Source organism: Tupaia chinensis, unplaced genomic scaffold, assembly GCF_000334495.1.
Source record: "Tupaia chinensis unplaced genomic scaffold, TupChi_1.0 Scaffold148012_1, whole genome shotgun sequence".
Taxonomy (NCBI): domain Eukaryota; kingdom Metazoa; phylum Chordata; class Mammalia; order Scandentia; family Tupaiidae; genus Tupaia; species Tupaia belangeri.
Window position 1 is genome coordinate 672,898 of NW_006207862.1, and position 22,793 is coordinate 695,690.

Here is a 22,793-nt window from a genome sequence, read left to right on the forward strand (position 1 = left end):
CCTGAGGCCGGGGCGGGGGTTTTGCTCCCGGGCTTTCCTTGCTGAAGAGGTGAGGCCAGTAGCTGCCGTGAGCCCCTTTCGTGTTCAGTTCGGCCTGTCAAAGCGGTGCGGGAGCCGATTAGCTTCCTGCCCCGCGACAGCTGCTCTCCTTGCTTGCCCGGGCTGACCGAGGGGCTCGTAGACCTTCAGAAGCCACGCGGGGCCGGGCAATGAGCAGTCAGAAATCGCCTCGGCTTTGGCCCATACTTGCTCCCCGGTGGCAGCCGTCCGCCCTATATGCGCCTAGCAAATGCCGGCCGCAGGGGTTCGCGAGGGGCCTTCAGGTGCCATCCCGCGCGGAAATTGGAGGATCTGTATGGGATTGAACAAGGGTGAAGGTCGACGTAGGATAGGGGAACCCAGGCTTTAAGTGCAGAATAGGAGAAAAGACAGCATAAAAGGGGGGGGAAATTCCGTAGATACTAGAAAGCACAGCATTTATTTAGAAAACTGTCAATACCATTTGGTCAAAGGGGTTATTCCTCCCTTACAAACACTCCCGCTACAAGGAAAAGTATAAAATGTTTCAGTCAGGGCAGAATTTATATGGATGTTTACCTACAGCAGGTTAGCAGATTAATTTAAAATGAAGAAACTGAGAGCTACTTTAGAGTTGCTTAAGAATCCAAGATCCGAGAGAGCACATCAACTTTAGACACTGCTGTGAAGGTGAAAACCAATTAGAAATATTTGTCTTTATCATAGAGCTTGGTCAGTAAATTGAAATAGTTGTAGGATAAAGTTTTCCTTATTCGTATTATGTTTAATTTTTAAATATAAATACTCATTTATTTTTTTTTTTCATTAGCTTCTCAAATATACTGGCAGTATTTAAACACTTAGCCCAGATTTTGAACTCTGACCCCATATGTTTACATTAAAACTTTTTAAATACAAGAAAGGCTTTTTTCCTTTTCTTTTTTTTCCTTTCAATTAAAAATTTCAATCTGAGCCTCATTTGATTCTTAAAAGAATAACACTGATTTGTGCCCAGGCTTAAATAGATTATTTTAAAAGTTAATAGTATGTCCATTTGGGCCAGGTGTTGGCATGAGCTGAATAAAGACTATAGAATCCTTGTTCTGAGAAATGTTTTTAAAAAGAGGAGAGAAAAATAGTTAAGGCATTCATCCTATCAAGAGACTCTGAAGTTTTATGGAGGTGACAGGGAGGTTGGCTGCCTCTTTATTTTCTGACTATATTTCTGTGTTCATTTCCCTGGGTTCTCTTCACCTAACTTAAATGAGATAACCAGTCACATTCTTGAACAATGAATTTATGCTATTCTTATGCTTGTGAATCTTCTTGTTCCTTTCCATATATATGGTAATGTTTTTCCTGTACTGCCTTAATGCGGTAAAAATAAGATTCCAAGCATAAGGCAGATTCTTCAGGAGTGAGTTGTGAGTCTGGGACACAGTCATTTGCAGTTTATTGGTAAGGAATAAAAGCCATTTGATTTAGGTAAATAGGAAAGGCATTTGCAAGTATAGAAAACTAAATAAAACTCATGGATACCATATGTACTTTGTTGTATCATCTTTATGGAGACAACTTTCATTTTAGGGAACTTGTTATCCAGTTGTAAAGCCTGATATGGATCACATGTTTAGAAGTGGTGTGTAACAGACTATTTGCACTGCTCATGGACTCACCTCTCTAGCTTTCTTAGCAATTATTGTGCTTCATCTATTATACAGATCCAGAAATTTACTTCTTCATCTATTTTCATGTGTTCTACATTCAGTAATTGTACCACATTGTTACATTTGGTGATTAAGAACTAGGTTGCTGAAGACCACTGTGCTAGTTCAGCTTAAATGTAATTTGTTAAAAATCTAGATTTAGGGACCAGCAGGTGGTGTGGTTAAGGCACTGGACTCCCACCTGGCTAATGGGGTTCAATCCCAGACTGGACAGCTTGCTTTCTCACCTTCACTTTCTGTCTCTCTCTAGTCAAATTAAAACTTAATAACAATCAATACAATTAAGGAAAAAATTCCAGGTTTTAGTTCAGAATGTGTTGCTATTTTTCATCTGTACCATTTCATGATAATAATATAGAGACCATAATTATCATTGAATACAAGTAGTCTTTTACTCCCCAGAATTTTTTTTTGAACCAGTTTTTGCTATAGGGCACATGTGCTCACCAGAAAGACAGAAAGTGGGAAATCACCCCCCAGGGGGAATGGCTATGCTGCAATCCCTTTTCCTCCCTTCTCCTCTCAGGATCTTGGGCATGCACGCAAATGCACCCAGCATGACTTTAAGCCACCAAGTCCGGGACTCAAACTGCAGTTGACTACATGGGAGTCCAGGGATATAGTCGTTAACGCCAACTGCTGGTCCCTGCTCCCTAGAATTTTACCTTATTGTAGATTTTATGTTCTATAATTCTAGTCTGAAGGCTTACATTTAGTGCACTTTTTAAGGGGGATATAGATCTTTCTGTATTTAGTATCAGATGCCTGAAATTCACTTCTTGTATGTAGGTGATTCCTGTATAAATGTGATGAGCTCAACACTAAAATTATTAGTGGTAATTCCATGCCACTAATCATGAATGATTAGATTTCCTGGATAAAACAAATTCACTTCTGAGCCTACCCTAGCTGCTGGCTCAGGTCAGTCTTCCTCTATTTGAAAGATGACATAGGCCAAATGATTTAGGTGAGATAGTATATTCTCTAGTATATAATATCACAATATTCTGTTAAGCCTTTTTTTTTTTTTTTTTTTGCTTTTTTAGATACATAAATTATATTATCTAGCTAAAGATAAATTAGCTTTGTTTGGAAATTAGTTAACTAGGAAAAACAGCTAAGTGTATCTACATGTCTGTCATACAACATCAACATTGGTGTGGATCATTAAAGCAGAAAAACCTGAATATGTGTATTGCTTTTCTTTCTTTTGCCAAAATTTACTTACTTGAATTGTCTAATATCTCTTTTTTGCCTCAGATACCTAAAACATAACTTTTACTCACTGGCATGGTGTTACTCACTGGCATGGTGGTTAAGATGGATGGACCCCACATGGTGGCCTGTACATAATTGAGTCTAGACTTGGCAGCTTAGAAAGCATGTCAGATGCTTGTTCACGCTTGTCCAAAATCCTGAGAAGAGAGTGGAGGAGAAGGAATTGTGGGTATTCCTATCCCCCACCCTCTGCATGCTTTCTCACTTTCCCTGCTCTCTCTCTCTCTCTGATCAAAATTAAAATTTCTCACTTTCTGTCTCTCTCTCCTCTAGCAAGCACACATGCCTTGTACTGATTTTTTTTTAAAGAACTACTTATTTTAATTTTATTTATTCATTCACTTATTTTAATTTTGACCAGAGAGAGAGAGAGGAGGGAAAGTGAGAAAGCATGCCATCAGGTCCGGGACTCGAACTGTGGTTGGCCATGTGGGAGTGTCAGCTCTTTAACCATCATGCCACCTGGTGACCCCAGCCATACACCAATTATTTTTTAAGATTTATTTATTTATTTCCATTTATTATTATTAGTTTTCAGTTTGATCAGAGAGAGAGAGAGGGAAAGTGAAAAAGGAAGCTGCTAGGTCCAGAACCTGAACTGTAGTTGACCATGTGGGAATCCAGTACCCTTAACCACCATGCCACCTACCTGCCAGCCCCCTATGTCAATTTTTTTTTTTTGGGGGGGGGAGAGGTTTTTGCTATAGGGCGTGTGCGCTCGCTAGACAGACAGAGACAGAGAGACAGAAAGCGAGAAATCACCTCCCAGGGGGGATGGTCACGCCGCAATCTCTTCTCCTCCATTCTCCTCTCAAGATCTTGGGCATGTCTGCACATGCACTCTGCATGAGTTTTAAGCCACCGGGTCCAGTACGCGAACCGTGGTTGACTACGTGGGAGTCCAGCAACATAGCCATTATGCTAACTGCTGGTCCCCCTATGCCAAATTTTTAAAACATTTTTTGCTGTATAGATGAACATATCAGTCTTTTTTTTTTTTTTTTTTTTTTTTTTGTAGATTTTTTTTTATAGTGTTGGTTTTATCTCTGGGCTCACTGGAGAGACCGAAAGACAGAAAGTGAGAAATCACTCCCCAGGAGGGATGGCCATGCCGCAGTCCCTTCAACATTCTCCTCTTGGGAATTTGGGCACGTATACACATGTGCCAACCTCAATTTCAAGCTGCTGGGTTCAGAACTCCAATCACATCGACCATGTGTCTTAGCCGTTATTCCACCCATTTAGAGAGATTTTTGCTATAGGGTATGTGTGCTCACCAGAGTGACAGAGACAGGAAGTGAGAAATCACTCCCCCGAGGGGGATGGCCATGCCACAATCCCTTCTCCTCTTAGGATTTTGGGCACACATGCCCATGCACCTGGCATGAGTTTTAAGCTGTGAGGTCCAGGACTCCAACCATAGTTGACTATATGGAAGTCCAGCAACATAACTGTTATATCATTGGCTGGTCCAATTTAATTTTTGTTTAAAATTCTATTTTTGGGAACTGGCAGATGGTGTGTGGTAGTTGGGGCTCTAAACTCCTACATAGCCAACCACAGTTCGAGTCCCAAGCCTGATGGCTTGCTTTCTTACTTTCCTTTTCTCTCTCTGGTCAAATTAATTAACCATACTAATAATGATAATAATAAAATTAAGTAAATAAACTATTTTGTGGATTTATCTGTGTAAAAAGATAACTCCCCAAAATTATTTTCTCCTGGAATCAGCAGATGGCATAGCGATTATGGTGCTGGGTTCCCACGTGGTTGACTGCAGTTTGAATCCCAGGCCTGGTGGCTTGAAAATCATGTAGAGCACTTATGCATGCGTGCCCAAGATCCTGGGAGGAGAATGGAGGAGAAGGGATTGCAGCTTGGTCACCCCCTCCCCCTCCGGGGGTGGTGGGGGGAGTTTCTCACTTTCCCTTTCACTGTGTCTCTGTCTAGCCGCACACCACCCTAAGGCAAAAAAACTCTTTAATTTTTTTTTTAAAAAAAGAAAAAGATTTTTCTTTCTATCCCCATTAAACTGTTAACCATACTAAAGTAAAATTTCAGTACTCTGTGTCCTAGAGAAAGCAAAGGAACAGAGAATATGCATGAATGTGTTTGTGCGTGTGTATGTAAGACAGAAGGGGAGAGAACACTGTGATAACAAGTTATCTTAGAAGGAAAATGCCAAATAGGAAATACAGCTGCTCAGTAGTGAGGCAAAAGCTCCAGGTCCCAGAGCAATCGAATGAGTTTGCAAGAGTCATAAGGAAAAGATTGGGCTGGCCATGTAGTACAATAGTTAGGCTTTGTGCGTAGAAAGCCAGATCCCACATACTGACCACAGTTCAAGTTCCAGCTCTAATAACCTGAAAAACACAACCGGTGATCTTTGTGGGTGCCCCAAATCCTGACAGATTGGAGAAATGGAGGAAATAGAATTGCAGCATGACCATGTCTCATTGAGGCATGCTTTCTCTCTCTCTCCTTTCTCTCCTCTCTCTGTCTCTGGTGAGCTCATATGCCCTCTAAGAATTTTTAAAAAATTTTCTTAAAAGGAAAAATAAAATTGGGGCTGGCATGGTGGTTAAAGGTGCTGGACTCCCACATGACGGACCACGGTTCAAGTCTCGGACCTGGTGGCTTGCTTTCTCATTTCCTCTCTGTCTCTCTCTGATCAAACTGGAAAATAATGATACTAATAATGAATAAAGTAAAATAAAATAATTCTTTAAAAAAAAGGAAAAATAAAATCTTAACTTATTAGATAAAGTGTGTTTTAGTGCCAATCATATGACTTTATTTCACCATAAAAATGTCTGTTGCCAGATATGATATGTAAGGTTATTTTGGATCCTCGGAGTAATCAAATAGCAAATATTTATTAAATGCCTGTTTTATATATCAAAAATGTGGGAAGAATGCCAAAGTAACAAGATAAAATACAGGGCTTACTAGTGGTGTGGTGTTTAAGGTGGCTGGATCCTACACGGCCAGCTGTGTTGTTTTGAGTCCCAGCCATGTGTCCATGTGTGCCCAAAAGAAGGGAGAAATGGAGAAGGAATTGCAGCATGACATTCCCCATGTAGGTATAAAGACAGATTGTACTGGGCCAGCCCAGTCGTTAAGAGAGCCAAATCCCACGTGGCTAACCATAGTTTAGATCCCAGACCTAACTTGATAAAAATTCTCTTTGTGTATGTGTGTGTGCAAGCACATGCCCCAAATCCTGACAGGATGAAGCAGTGGAGAAGGGATTGCGGTGTGATCATGCCCTATGGAGGAGTCCTCTTTCTTTCTGAAAATGCATACACCCTCTAGCAATTAAAAAGAAGGAGAAACCAAGGCACATATGGTACTGGGACAGTATTTTGAAGGCTTCAGTTTCAACCATGATGTACTCCTAACTAGTCAGAAAACCTTGGGAAGCCATTTAATGTCTCTCAACCTGTTACCTCGTATGTAAAAAGGAGATAAAAATCTGCCTGATGAAACTCATGGTATCTGTAAGAATCATAGGACTATGTATATGAAAATACTTTGTAAATGAAGCTCTACAAATATATTATCATTGCTACATAAATTAGTACTAAGATAGACAAGTATTTTAGAAACTATAATACATCATTAATTCAGTAAACATTTATGAATACCTATTTTCTTTTTTTTGGAGAGGTTTTGGCTATAGGGTGCGTGCACTTGCCAGACAGACAGAAAGTGAGAGATCATGCCCCAGGGAGGATGACCACGCCGCAATCCCTTCTCCATTCTCCTCTCGGGATCTTGGGCACGCACACACACGCACCCGACGTGAGTTTAAGCCACCTGGTCTGATACTTGAACCGCAGTCGACTACATGGGAGTCCAGTGAAATAGCCATTATGCTAACTGCTGGTCCCATGAATACCTATTTTCTAATCACTGGGAATATACAGATAAAAGACATAGCCCTCTCCCTTTAAGACACTCAAGCTGGTAGAAGAGACTGATATTTACAGTGTAGTTGGTAAGTGCTATGATACAGGTATACATTGTGTGCTGTGCTATGGGAACTATGAAGTAGAGTACACAGTTAACCTACAGGGGAAAGATCAGGAAGTTTTTACGAATTGGAACACTGAAATGAGATTTGAAGAAAAGAAGTTGAATCAGCAGGTGCCATTGTGGTTAAGATGTTGGACTATCACATGGTCGACTGTGGTTTGAGTCCCTGGCCTGATGGCTTGCTTTCTCTCTCTCTCTCTCTCTGGCAAATGCATGCATCCTATAGCAAAATTTAAAGATGATGATAATAGTAACTAAAATTAAGTAAATAATTCTAAAGAAGAAAAACCAAATTGGTCCCAAAAATGGTAAGTTAAGCAAAAGGTGGGAATAGTATACCTGAAAACAAAAGGGTATGCAAAGTACAGTTATTTTTAAAAAGTGATGTAGTTTATGAAATGGAAGTAAGATAGTGTCTGAAGGGAAGAATATGTCTGGAATATGTAGTAATGGCAAAAGATGAGGGTGGAAATGTAGACAGGGGTCAGATCATGAGGAATCTCCCGTACAATGTTAAGGTAAAGAATTTGAATTTTATATAGTAAAACCATCTTGAAATAGGATGTTGAAATTTGCATTTTAGAAAGTATATTGTGGAACATGGGCAAAATACAGAAAAATGGTAGTAATTCTAGTAGGAGGGTACAGGGAGTCCTTATTTAGTATTTCTGAGGCCTAAAAGGACAAAAACCGGTCAGAGAATTATTTGGTACCTATTGGCCAAGTATGGCAAGGACGAAAGAGATGGTTAAGATAATTTCCAGATTAACTGGATAACTGTGTTGGTAATGATTTAGAGAGAAAGACAATGCTTTCAATTTTGTACATACTTAGTTTGAGAGGGTTTTTTAATTTAATTTCTTTCCCATGTGAGCAATAAAGCAGGGCAGACACTCCCAACAGTGTCCTCACACTGTAATCCACCACTAGTAGCAGCCAGCTTCAGATCATGGGTACACATTCATCTAGCATGTTGCAGGAAATTTCCACATGTAAAACCAGCACCTTTCCGGGACCAGCAGTTAGCGTAGTGGCTGTGTCGGTGTACTCCCACGCAGTCAACCGTGGTTCGAGTCCCAGACCCAGTGGCTTGAACTCACGCCCGGCACGTGTGCGTGCGTGCCCAAGATCCCGAGAGGAGAATGGAGGAGGAGGGATTGTGGCGTGGCCATCCCCCTTGAGGAGTGATTTCTTGTCTTCTGTCTCTCTGTCTGTCTCTGTCTGTCTGGCGAGCGCACGCGCCCTGTAGCAAAAACCTCTCCAAAATAAAAAAAAAAAAACAAAAACCAACCAGCACCTTTCCATATGGTTTGGCCTCACAAAGCACTGTTACTGCTGTGCCACCATCCAGCCCCCAGTTTAAGATATTTATGGAGCATCCAAGTGGAGATATATAGAGTTTATGAGTAGGATCTGGACTGAAGCAATCTATTTGGGTGTCCTCAAAATATAGATGCAATTTGAAACTATGGTGATGAGTAAGTTTGTTTATTCAGAATGTTATGAAAGGAGGGATCCATGACAGAGCCCAAGGATATGCTGACGTTTCAAGATCAAGAAAAGGACTAGAAATCCATGAAGTAAGCCAGTCAGGTGTGACCAGAAAAGTAAGAGAAAAACAGGTAAGTGATTTTAAGACCTTAAGAAAGGGCTGGGAACCAGCAGTTAGCATAATGGCCATGTCGCTGGACTCCCACATAGTCGACCGCGGTTCGCGTCCCGGACCCGGTGGCTTAAAACTCACGCTGGGCGCGTGTGTGTGCGTGCCCAAGATCCCGAGAGGAGAATGGAGGAGAAGGGATTGCGGCGTGACCATCCCCCCTGGGGGGGTGATTTCTCGCTTTCTGTCTCTATGTCTCTCTCTGTCTGGCGAGCGCACGCGCCCTATAGCGAAAACCTCTCCAAAAAAAAAAAAAAGAAAAAAGAAAAGAAAAGAAAGGGAAGAAAATTATGAGTTTAAAAAAATAAAAAGAGTAGTGGGGCTAGCAGGTGGTGTAGTGGTTAATGTGCTAGACTCTCACATAGTTGATCACCACCACCCAGGTCTGGGACTTGCACCTCATGCTGGGTATGTGTGTGCGTGTGCCCAAAACCCCAAGAAGAGAATGTAGGAGAAGGTACTGAGGCATGGCCATTCGCCCTAGGGGGGCTTTCTGTCTGTCTCTGTTTCTCTGGTGAACTCAAGAGTAGAAACTAGAGAAAATTGAGGTTTAGCTATCAAGGATCAGCTAAATTGGAGATCATGAATTTGTAGTACTGGACCATTTTGATGATTTTATACTTAGCACCCAAGTTTAGAAGTGAATTTATTTTGCTTGGTTCATAATGTAGAAAGACAAAAGGACAAAACAATTCAGGATGTTATTTTAAAAGTAGGTGGATGATGGAATAATTTCAGAATTCTAAGAAATAAAGGTAGCCAAAAAGGAATTGATGAGGGGTTGTCCGGGTTCTTTTTAGGTGATGGGAAGTGGGTATGGGTACTTGCCAAAGAGAGAGAGAGAAAGGGGTGGGGGCCCAGCAGGTGGCATGGTGGTTAAGGGTGCTGGACTCCCATATGGCTGACCGCAGTTTGAGTCCCAGACCTGGTGGCTTGCTTTCTCACTTTCCCTCTCTCTCTTGCTCTCTCACTCTGTCCCTCTCTGGTCAAATTAAAATAAATAAATAAAGTTAATAAAATAATACTTTCAAAAAAGAGAGAGAGAGAGGGACCTGCAGTTGGTGTAATGGCTATGTCGCTGGACTCCCATGTAATCAACCGCTGTTTGAGGCCCAGACTCGGTGACTTAAACTCGCACCAGGCATGTGTGTGTGCATGCCCAAGATCCCGAGAAGAGAATGGAGGAGAAAGGATTGCGGAGTGGCCATCCCCCTGGGGCGATTTCTCGCTTTCTATCTCTGTCTTTCTCTGTCTTTTTGGTGAGCGCACGTGCCCTATAGCAAAAGTCTCTCCAAAAAAAAAAAAAAAAAAAAAAGAGGACAAATAGATACATTTTATAGATATGTTTAGGTTTTTTTTAATGTTTCCTTGAAAGATAGACACCTTTAACAGTGTCTCCCTAGACCGCCATCCCTCCACCCCTAAGCTCCATCCAGCCAGCACTGCCATGATCTTCTGCATGGCTCCAGTACTGCACCTATACCATTGTGGCTAGAAGAGAGAGACAAAGGGAGAAAGCACCCCCCACAATGGGGCTTGGTCATGCCACAATCACTTCTCCATTTTTCCTCTATTGGGATTTTGGGCACATGTGCACAAGTGCCTGGCATTTTTTTTTCTTTTGGAGAGGTTTTTGCTATAGGGTGCATGCACTCGCCAGAAAGACAGAGACAGAAAGCAAGAAATCACCTCCCAGGGGGGATGGCCACACCACAATCCCTTCTCCTCCATTCTCCTCTCAGAATCTTGGACACGCATGCACACAGAGCCGGCATGAGTTTAAGCCACTGGGTCCAGGCCTCAAACCGTGGTCTACATGGGAGTCCAGCAACATAGCCATTACACCATCTGCTGGATCTGGCATTTTTTTTTTAAAGAATTTATTCATTATTATTATTACTGTTATTATCTTATTTGACCAGAGAGAGAGAGAGGGAGAGCAAGCTGCCAGGTCTGGGACTCAAACCGCCATCAGCCATGTGGGAGTTCAGCGCCTTAACCACCATGCCACCTGCAGCCCTCCTGGCATGTTTTTCAAATCACTGGGACAGAATTAAAACCCAGAACCATGTGGTTGGGCATGTGAGATCCGGCTCCGTTAATCACTAGGCCATAGGACTGGCCCTGTCCAGTTTCTTGAGACAGTGAGAGAAGAGATAGAGAAAAGGGAGCGAAAATCGAATACTAGGGAGTTTTGATTATAGAGTGAGAGGTTGCAGTTCAGTGTTGGTGGAGCAGTAATTATGACCAGAGCTGAGGAATTGAAGTGGTGTGGTGCTCACGCCTCTCAGTTCTTAAGTTTTAGTTAGGTCATCCACATAGATATTGATGGTAGAATTTAGAATAGAGAAGGCGTGAGAGCCAGGAATCTGTTTATGGTGAATGTGAGATGACTAGAAGTTTGGGAGATGACAAGGACTGGGGTCAACTACCTAAAAGGCATGAATCTGAAGAAAGACTCATTTATTTTTCCTCAGTGGAGTAAAGATGTTGGAAAGAGTAATAGGGAGCTAAAAGACAACTGAAGATTTCTTTGCTGGGAGTAGCAGCATTACTTTAAAAAAAGCATTTAGGGGGTCAGCAGGTGGTGTGGTAGTTAAGATGCTGGACTCCCACATGGCTGGCTGAGGTTCCAGTCTTAGACCTTGCAGCTTACTTTCTCACTTTACCTCACTTGCTCTCTGGTGAGTATACATGCACTATGGCAAATTTTAAAAGTAATAATGATAATAAATAAATAACTCTTTTAAAAAAAGCATTTGAGTAGTGTTTTTTTGTCCAGTTGAATCAAGGTTTAATTAAGCTAGGGATGAAGATCTATTCTGTGAAGAGCTAAGTGTCTGTGTAGGGGAGAAAGAGGTAGTTTTGTTTTGTAAATCTTCTAGTAGAATTTCTAGAGGCCTCAATAAAGAATATTGAGGCTGGTCCGATGGTAGTGCGTTATCAGAACTTATAAGCATTAGTGTCATTAAGGTTGGTATACCACCCCCCACTGCTAAATATGACTGGCTTAAAAAAAAAAAAAGAATATTGTGAGGGAACAGAACAACCAGAGGGAAATGGTGTGAGGGAAAGAATTGCAAAGGAAAAGTTAGAAGTATAGGGACTGTATTTTAGACAGAAGGCAAGGATGGGGAAGCATGGTGGGATTAATTGATTTCAGGCATTGGAATATTTTGGAGTAAAGTTGTTCAGTTGTCACTTGCTGAGAGGGAGTCAAGTCTATTCTAGGGGACCCCTCAAATCTGAGAGGTCTTGCCCATAATGTATACTGATTCCAAAGAACATTCCTGGAGGTACAGCAGGGGAAGACATGAGTTTACTTACATAGAAAAGGATGCTCTGCTGATGATAGGGCAGAGAATAGTTCTTGCCATCATTGAGCAAAAGAAAGCTCAGATTTTATTCTTTTTTTGGGGGGGGGAGAAGTTTTTCCGCTATAGGGCACGTGCGCTCGCCAGACAGACAGAGACATAGAGACAGAAAGCGAGAAATCACCCCCCAGGGGGGATGGTCACACCACAATCCCTTCTCCTCCATTCTCCTCTCGGGATTCTGGGCACACACGCACACGTGCCCAGCATGAGTTTCAAGCCACTGGGCCTGGGACGCGAACCGCAGTCGCCCACGTGGGAGTCCAGCGACATAGCCATTACGCTAACTGCTGGTTCCCTCAGATTTTATTCTTTAAGGGCAAAGCACTTGGGGACCAGCAGGTGGCATGGTGGTCACTTAAGGCGCTGGACACTCCCACATAGCCAACCGTGGTTCGAGTCTCGGACCTGGTGGCTTGCTTTCTTGCTTTCCCTCTCTCTCTCTCTCTGGTCAAATTAAAATATGTGAATGAATAAATAAAATTAAATAAGTAATTCTTAAAAAAAAAAAGGAACAAAGCATTCATGAATCAATTAAATATCAATGCAGATTTCCTGTCACCAAGTTAGGGATCTGGTTTGTATATACCTTGCTTGAATGTTACAATGACAAGTTAGCTTTTCGATTAACAGAACCAGCAGAGTGTGTTTAGGGTTTAGTGCCCCTTATCCTGTGATATTAGTATTGGAGGGGTACACTTAATGATTCCATGAAGTGAAGATAATAGTCACAAAATGTTCATGAGGCCCAACTGGACCAGCAGTTGGATGGATCTCAGGGAGCTAGACATAGACCAAAGAGGGAGGGGGAAGGAAAACTCAATGTGTAGACTAGCCTAAGAGACTACCATCTTAGTGCTAAGAGTTTGCAGCTTTTGATTTGAGTTGGGTAACAGGATTAATTGTCAAGGTTCCTTAGGGCTCAGTGGTAGAAACAGAAATATCTTACCCCTCCCTGATTTCTAATCAGTCTGTATCCTGGATTTATATTTTCTGCTTTCCAAATTAAGTTTTTTGGACCTTATTCCTTTTGTTTGCTTGCTTGTTTTTTTGTCCAGTTTTGCTATAGAGCATGTGTGCTTGCTGGAAAGAGATAGGAGTGGGGAGTGAGAAATCACCTCCTGGGGAGATAGCCACACTACCGTCCCTTCTCCATTCTCCTCTTGGGACCTTGGGCATGAACACATGTACCCAGATGACTTTCAAGCCACTAAGTCTGAAACAAACTGCAGTTGGGCAGGTGGGAGTCCAGCGCTTTAACCACTACACTACCTGCTAGCTTCAAAACTTATTCTTCTGAAACTCTCTATTCTCCAATTTCATTATTGTTAGAACAACGCTAATCCCCTATCCTTTTCATCTGTTTTTACCCATGGTTAGTTGGCATTTCTCTACCACTCAGCCTGTACCAATTTTTAAAAAATAGCCCTGCTGGTGGGGCCAGCAGGTGGCATAGTGGTTAAGGTACTAGATTCCCGTGACTGTGATCACAGTTCAAGTCCTAGACCTGGTGTTTGAAAATCATGCTGTGCTTGCATGCCCAAAATTCTAGGAGAATGGAGAAGTGATTGTGGTGTGTGGCCATCCCCTTAGTGGGTGATTTCTCACTTTTCTTTTCACTGTCTCTCTCTGGTGAGCATTAGTGAAGGTATGCAACCTATGACAAAAAAGGAAAAAATTAAAAAAAAAAAAAAACTCCTCTGCTTTTTTTTATTAATTCATTTTACATCATTCACTGAGCATTATCACAGCATACAAAATGTGATGTCCCATCCAGAATACACTGCATAGTGACTTATCATTGATGAATAATTTTCCATTTATTTCATACATACACACACACACATATGTATATATATTTTTCCCTCTATTTTTCACCTCTGCTTTTGAAATACAAACATTCACTTTGAGTTGAAAAAGAAAAAGCGTAGATCTGTAGATAACTAACCCATGGGAGTGAAGGTAGTTTATACTTTAATTATTTATTTGTTTATTTATTTTTGGGAGGTAAATAAAGACATTGTTGGTTGAAGAAGAGACAATACCTCCATTGATGGTGCAGGTAGTAGGGGCACCACTGAGTGATGCTAGGACATATGGGAAGGCTCTGGGTTTATATGTGGGACCCACCTAAAAATGCCAAACTCACCCCCTATACTTATGGTCCTGTCTAGCTGTAGGGATAAAGAGAGGATCGTGGTGTGAGAACTCTGTCAAGGGTGCATGCTTCTTTGACTCTCTCTTTCATGAAGGAAATCAATAAACCATTTTTAAAATGGAGTCCTTTTATTTATTATTATTATTTATATTTAATCATTGTACATGTTTACAGCATACAAAATGGTTTATCCCAGCACAAATATAGTGTAATTTGTGGTCAAACATTCATAGTGTACATAATGACATACAGTACCACTTGTGTCCAGCTGAGTAGAGGGAGAAAAAGAGTGATTCTCCAGGGGGATATTTAGGAAGCTCTGTATTTTGAATAGAATTCAACTATTAGTGGAATTACATTGTTGATTGTTAGGAAGTATACAGGATATAGAATGCAGCACGTTATTCTATAGTATCTCTTTTTCTGAGTAGTAGAATGATTAAAAAGATTCTTTTGTCCTGATAAGGAAAATATGATCATATCTTGATCTCAGAAACTGTATTTAAGAGACACTTAACAGGGCCAGCAGGTGATGTAGTTGAGGTGTTAGACTCGCACATGGCTGACTACAATTTGAGTCCCGGATCTGGCAGTTCACGTTCTCACTTCCTTTTCTCTCTTTCTCTCTGTCTCTGTTGAATTAAAAAACAATAATAGATGAGTGAATAAATCTTTTTTAAAAAAGAGATACTTGACTTCTTACTTTAATAATGTTCCAATTATTTATTTGGTATTTTAGGGCTGCAGAGCTAGACCTAAAATTTGTATTTTTTAAACAGTTGGTTTACTCATGGGGACAGATTTGGTTATAGCATACATAATGGTTTGTTTTTTCTTTGGAAAAAAAACATACTTTTTAAAAGGAATTATTTATTTAATTTTATTTATTATTATTATTATTTGATTTGACCAGAAAGACAGAGAAAGAGAATTAAAATAAGCCCCCAGGTCCAGGACTTGAACCTCAGTCATCTATGTGAGTGTCCAGTGCCTTAAATGCCAGACCACCTGCTGGCCTGAGAAAACTATACTTTAAGTGAGGATTTTATTTTATTATGGGACCAGACCCCCATAGCCTAGTGGTTAAGAGAACTGGATCCCATGTAGCTGACCATGTTTTGAGTCCTGGCCTTAGTGGCTTAGAACACACAACAGGCATAAGTGCATGTGTGCCCCAAATCCCAACAGGATGTAAATACATACATAAATAAATAAAGTAAAATAATTCTTAAAGAAAAAAGGAATTACAGTATGATCTTGTCCCAAGAGAAGGGTCCTTTGTCCCGCTCCCTCTCTGTTGCTCTGACAGCACATACACCTTTTGGAGAGGTCCCCCCCCCCATAGGGCGCGTGCGCTCGCCAGACAGAGAGAGACATAGAGACAGAAAGCGAGAGATCACCCCCCAGGGGGGATGGTCACACTGCAATCCCTTCTCCATTCTCCTCTTGGGATCTTGGGCACGCATACACATGTGCCCGGCGTGAGTTTAAGCCACCGGATCCAGGACTCGAACCGCGGTCGACTACGTAGGAGTCCAGCAACATAGCCATTACGCTAACTGCTGGTTCCCAAGCACATACACCTTTTGACAATTAAAAAAAAAAAATCTTGGCATACTATGTTTGAGGGAAATCTATTTTACTGTCTTTTTCTAGATATACTAAAAAGTAATGGGAATGCATGTATTTCTTTTTTGGGGGGGGCGGGGGAGAGGTTTTTGCTATAGGGCACGTGCGCTCGCCAGACAGACAGAGACAGAGAGATAGAAAGTGAGAAATCACCCCCCAGAGGTGATGGCCACACCGCAATCCCTTGTCCTCCATTCTCCTCTTGGGATCTTGGGCACGCATACACATGTGCCCGGCGTGAGTTTAAGCCACCGGATCCAGGACTCGAACCGCGGTCGACTACGTGGGAGTCCAGCGACATAGCCATTATGCTAACTGCTGGTCCCAAGGGAATAAATGTATTTCTAATGAAGAGAAAATAAGCAAGTGCAAATTTTTTTTTATTTTTTTAAATTTTTTTTTAGTTTTTACCATGTTTAGATAGAGATAGATAGAGAAAGGAAGATAGGTAGGTAGGTAGGTAGGTAGGTAGGTAGGTAGGTAGGTAGGTAGATAGATAGATAGATAGATAGATAGATAGATAGATAGATAGATAGATAGAGAAAGGAAGTGAGAAATCACCTCCCTGGGGGATGGCCATGCTGTAATCCCTTCTCTTTTGTTCTCCTATTGGGATTTGGGACACAAGCACCCAGTGTGTTTTTCAAACCACCTGGTGTGGGATTCGAACTACACAGTTGGCCAAGTATAATCCAGTTGTCCCAACCTCCACACTACCTGCTGGCCCCAAATTTTGTTTACTAAGTACCAAAAGGAAAAAAAGATTGGTGACTTCAGGACCAGCAGGTGGTGTGGTGGTTAAGGCACTGGGCACTCCCACATGGCTGACCACAGTTCAAGTCCTGGACCTGGTGGCTTGCTTTCTCACTTTCCCTCTCTCTCTCTCTCTCTGTGTGTCTAACTCTGGTCAAATTAAAAAACAAATGAATGGATAAGTAAATAAATAACTTAAAAAAAAATATTGGTGATTTCAAGGTTTTATTAGACTTTAAGACCCTTCCTTAGTTTTTATTTCCCTTCTGAAAGATTGAGTTCTTTCAGAAGTTTTTTCCCTATTATGAGAATGTGGTCACTTATTCTTCCTTTGGTAATTAATATAATTCTAACCTAGTCTCCCTTTTTAAGTTATTTTAAGTTGAAATGTAAAGGAGCATTTGGTCTTGTACATTCCCAGCTTCTATATGATAACTAAAATCACAAAAATGACTCTGAAGCATCAGTGTGTGTGTATATATATATATAATACACCTGAAATATAAATTAGGTTTTTAAAATTATATATTTAATTTTATTCATTCATTCATTTATTTTAATTTGATCGGAGAGAGAGAGAGAGGAAAAATGAGATTCCAGCCCACCAGATCCAGGACTCAAACCATGGTCAGCCACGTGGGAGTGTCCAGTGCCTTAATCACCACGCCACCTGCTGGTCCCGTAACGTAGATTTTTTTTCTAAAAAAACGTTTTTTCCCTCAAAAGAAGGAACTACCTTACAAGCTGACTTTGAATACATAGAGAGGGCACTTTTTTGAGTTAATGAAAAAAAGAATCATAAATAACATTTATATAGTATAGGAATTTTGCTAGGTATAGGACCCGGAAACACTGTTTACATGCCATTGAGAACAGACCTTGTTTTCTATTCTATTCAGCAAGTATCATTTAAAAATAGTACTAATGGTGATTACTTGTAGAAATCATAAGTATATACTGCAGGAAGGAAAATACCAACTACTTCAATAGGTAGATAGATGGGAACTTTCGGATAAATTAGCAGGGATAAATTTGCAGTAATGGTATTTTACACATATTCAAAAAGTGCTGTGTCTCAAACAACTTGGAAGTGAAGATGATATGCTTTCAAAAAATGTATTAGATGACTCCAAAAGTTATTGGAATAATAAGGAATATACTGATGTTGAATATAGACATAAAGATTTTAAACGGAGCTAGACAGTGGTGCTAATGGTAAGACACAATGCTTCCCACATGGGAAGTTTCAGGGTTCTCTGAATACCTCTTTGAGTAAACCTGGCCTGTACATGCCCATGATCTAGAGCTGGCTGAGAATGGGAGTGGACCTTGGTATCGAGATCCTTGCGGTAAGTGGCACCCTTGTGAAGTGGTTAAGCCCTGAGCACAGGGCACTAGATCACACTTTCCTGACTGTGATTTGAATTCCAGTGTTCAGGTCTTGAGGAAAAACACTGGGTGCATGTGTACCCCAAATTTTGATGGGGTGGTAGGTGGGGGAAAAGAAAGAAAAAACATAGTGATTATGCCCCATTGGGGGCTGTTTCTCACTTACTCTCTGGCAAACATATGTCCTCTAACAAGTTTTTTGTTTTTTTGCTTTTTTACATAAATAAAACTGGGTTGTGTTCTCTCTGCACCTCTGTCTGTCTGTGTTGTTCATGGAAAAAAATAAAATAAAATAAATATATTTTAAATGAGGCATCAGCAGATGGGGTGGTCATTAAGGCACTGTACTTCCACATGGTTCAAGTCCTGGACGTTGGGCTTTCTCACATTTTGTTTTTCTTTTCCTCTCTCTGTCTTTCTCTGGTGAGCGCATATGCCTTAAAGCAAATTTTAAAATAATAATAAGAAAAGAAAAGAAAAATAGGCACCAGCAGTTGGCATAGTGGCTATGGCACTGGACTCTGAACTCCCATGTGGTCTACTACAGTTTGAATCCTGGACCTGGTGGCTTGAAACACCAGGTGCATGTGTGTATGTACGTGCCCACAATTCCAAGAGGAGAAAGGATTGCTACATATCTGTTCCCCCCGTGGGGGTGATTTCTTGCTTTTTGTCTCTGTCTCTCCAGCAAGTGCACGTGCCCTATAGCAAAAATCTCTCAAAATAAATAAAAATAACTTAAAAAAATTGAATGAAAGTATTTAATGAGACATAAAGATATGAGTGTTATTTCTAAATTTTTATGATATAGTGTTGAGTCTATGTGTGCCTAAATTATTAAATTTCATATATATATAAACATTTGGCTATTTTACATTAATTTCATATTAATAATTTATATTAAAAAAGTTTAGAGGCCAGCTGGTGGTGTGGTTAAGGCAGCTGGGTCCTACATATGTGTGCATGCCCAAAATCCTGAGAGAGAAATGGAGAAGGGATTGTGGTGTGGCCAACCAACCCTCCACTGGGGAAGTACTTTTTCCTTCCAAGTCCCAGCTTCAGTGAATGCATGCAAATTAAAATTTAAAAAAGTTCATATTCCTGTTGGCTAGAAAGCTTTTTGTTTTGTTTGTTTGCTATAGGTTGCGTACTCTTGCTAGAAACGGAAGAGAGAGAAAGTGAGAAATCACCCCCCAGAGGAGATGGCTGTGCCGCAATCCTTTCTCCTCCATTCTCCTCTCAGGATTTTGGGCACACACGCACACACTTGTCATGATCTTCAAGCCCCCAGGACTCAAACTACACAGCAGCCATGTAGGATCCAGCTATCTTAACTTCCATGCTACCTGCTAGCCCAGCCAAAAAACTTTTTGTTTTCTTTTTTACTATAAGGGCATGTGCACTTCTCAGAGGGAGACACGCGAGAGAGAGGGACCAGGGGAGATGGTCACTTTGCAATCCCTTCTCTACTCTCCTCTTAGGATTTTGTGTGTACATGCACCTGGTGTAATTTTTGAGCCTCCAGTCTGGACTTGAATTGTCAAGTGAGCCATGTGGGATCCAGCCTCCTACCTCCATGCCTTGTGCTGGCCCCAGACAGCATTTTTTTATATACATATATATTTTTTTAATTTTTTGAGAGAGATTTTTGCTATAGGGCATATGTGCTTGTCAGAGAGACGGAAAGCGAGAAATCACCCCCCAGCGGGGGATGACCACGCCACAATCCCTTTTTCATTCTTTCGTGATTTGGGGCATGCACACACACCTGCCCAGCATGAGTTTTAAGCCGCCAGGTCTGGGACTCGAACCATGGTCAACTATGTGGGAGTCCAGTGACATAACCATTACGCCATCTGCTGGTCCCCATTTTTTTATATTATTTTATATTCTTATTACTGTATACAGTATTTAGGATTACTATTTTCCAGGCTTATGTGGTATTTACTGTATTTCGTTTAAGGTGAAGAGTATCTAATACATTTTGAGAATTCTGTTAGAAAATAGTTTGTCTGGGACCAGCAGGTAGCGTAATGGCTATGTCGCTGAACTCCCATGTAGTAGACTGTGGTTCAAGTCCTGGACCCGGTGGCTTAAACTCACACTGGGCTTTTGTGTGTGTGTGCCCAAGATCCCAGGAGGAGAATGGAGGAGACGGGATTGCGACATGGCCATCCCCCCGGGGGGAGATTTCTCGCTTTCTGGCTCTCTGTCTCTCTCTCTGGTGAGCGCACGTGCCTGCTAGCAAAAACCTCTCAAAAAAAAAAAAAAAGTTTGGGGAACCAGCAGTTAGCGTAATGGCTATGTCGCTGGACTCCCACGTAGTCAACCGCGATTTGCGTCCCGGACCCGGTGGCTTAAAACTCATGCCTGGCACGTGTGCCTGCGTGCCCAAGATCCCGAGAGGAGAATGGAGGAGAAGGGATTGCGGCGTGACCATCCCCCCTGGGGGATGATCTCTTGCTTTCTGTCTCTATATCTCTCTCTGTCTGTATGGCGAGCGCACCGCGCCCTATAGCGAAAATCTCTCTCAAAAAAATGTTTCGTCTAAAAGAAGAAAACTTTAGTTATCCCGAAAGAACTTTTTGTTTTCTGAGATAATTACTCTAATAATTCTCAACAAAATACATGTTATTATTTGTAGCTTAATGAAAAAGTAGAGCCAGTAGTGGTGACATGGTAGTTGTACATCAGTCTGTAAGTTTAGACTTACTTAGAAAGGTTATTGGTTCATGTCCCAGGGCCTCTCTATGTGTATTGGATATGTACTTGCTTTTCCCTGATCTGGGCTGGCTTGAGGGTGGATTGTGGTATAGGGACCCTGTTGGATTTGCCTCTCTCTCATAGGGAAGAAATAAACTCTTTTAAAAAAAGTGAATTTGAGTACTCTTTTAGGAAAAAAAAGCTTTAAAGTGAACATTTCTGCTTAGTAAAGAAACAAAACTCCTGTTTTTCAATTTTTACTCTCATTTGTCTAGATCCAATAATTATTTTTATGTCAATATATTATTAGTGACTTTTTTTTATTATTAATCGAAAAAAAATTGCAGCTGTCCCTTTCCCCCCAACACATCGCTTGACATCTGAAGAAGTATTTGATATGGATGGGATACCCAGGGTTGATGTTCTGAAGAACCACTTAGTAAAAGAAGGTCGGGTAGATGAAGAAATTGCACTTAGAATTATCAATGAGGGTGCGGCCATCCTTCGGAGAGAGAAAACCATGATAGAAGTAGAAGCTCCAATTACAGGTACAATTTTTAATGTTTGGATATTATTTTTATTTTACTCTTTATTTAGTTGCCTGAATATAAAGCTGTTTCCTCATATCGTATAATAAATACTAAGTCATATCATATACTGAATTAATAATACACAGACATTATTTTGAATTTCCAAATATCTTCTCTACTTTTTAAAAGTTTCCCCATTTTCAAGTGAAAAAACATTATCCTAAATACTCTGAGTACAGAAGTTAGTCCAATATGCTTTTGTGAAGGTTTCATCAGTTGTGTTGGCCATTCTTCAGTTTGATTGAGCACTTAGTTTGCTTTCAAGTGTTAGGGCAAATGCCTTGATGTCCTGTCAGCTACCAAAGGTGATCATTTAGAGATCAACCCAAAGTATTGAGTTAGAATGGAGATTTTAATGCTACCATTGCAACTTTGTCATCCTATGACTTAAATACATCCTTGGCTTCTGAAAGAGGAGTTTTATAAAGCTTTATAAACGTAGATGAAAATTGTCACTCACCACAGATTTCAGTATTTCTGTTACATCTTGTTCTTGATCTTGAGAACATGGACACTTGGTTACATATCATCTCTATTATGACTCTTGATAGACAGTTTTTTCTCAGACATTTCTTGATAGCATCTACAGTATCTCTTATGTAAAATAAATTAGAATTTAAGTCAAATTTGTTACTTGAGTTTTTTTCATATCTAATAATCTTCTTGTTTCAGTGTGTGGTGACATCCATGGCCAATTTTTTGATCTGATGAAACTTTTTGAAGTAGGAGGATCACCTGCTAATACACGATACCTTTTTCTTGGTGATTATGTGGACAGAGGTTATTTTAGTATAGAGGTAATAATCATATACTGTCATTTGATATGCTCTTAAGTGTTAACATAGATGATTTCCATTAATTCATAGTAAAATAAGTTCCTAAAAGCACTTTTGTTGGGTTCTTTTTAATACCTCTACATATTCTGAAGTTTTTAAGAAAAACTATTATCTATTTTTCTTCTGCATTTCAAACCATTCAGTTAATTTTCTTTGTATTACTCTGCTTATGTAATTATAATTTTTGTTTTTCTCAGTGGAAGTTATGAGTAGACTGAGGGATCTTTATTATCCTGTTACCTAGAAGCCTTAAGAAGCTGGTATTGTTTATTTCTCTAGTCCTTAAAAGGCATTAAGCTATGTGAAAAAAGATTAATTGAATTTCTCTGATTAAATAAATTATGATTCTTTTATTACTTAAACATCTTTTATTGCTTAAGCGCTAGTGCTTCTGTCTCCCCTTATATAGTTGTTAAGACCCAGGTATATAATGTGGAATCTTTGTGTATTAAGAAATTATTAATTGGTTCTTTAAAAATTAAAGAGGCATTAAAATGACCTGTTGTTCAGCACTTAACAGTAGATGACTTTTTTGTTCCTTTTTCTTGTCTAATATATACAGAAATATGGTAAATATAAAATAATCTATAATTTATAATATAAAAATCTCTTATTTTAAAAAATGAAAATGGGACCATAA

General features: G+C 40.4%; 1 protein-coding gene across 5 annotated transcripts in view; it reads left to right on the plus strand.

The window, feature by feature from the left end:
• The window catches only part of PPP3CB (protein phosphatase 3 catalytic subunit beta), a 68,688-nt gene that overhangs the window by 263 nt on the left and 45,632 nt on the right, over positions 1-22,793 (plus strand). For all 5 annotated transcript variants that reach the window (XM_014584852.1, XM_014584853.1, XM_006170051.1 and 2 more), the window contains exons 2-3: positions 21,075-21,275; positions 21,990-22,114. In XM_014584852.1, the coding sequence (XP_014440338.1) occupies positions 21,125-21,275; positions 21,990-22,114 (276 nt within the window). In that variant the 5' untranslated portion in view covers positions 21,075-21,124. The remainder of the gene's footprint in view (positions 1-21,074; positions 21,276-21,989; positions 22,115-22,793) is intronic.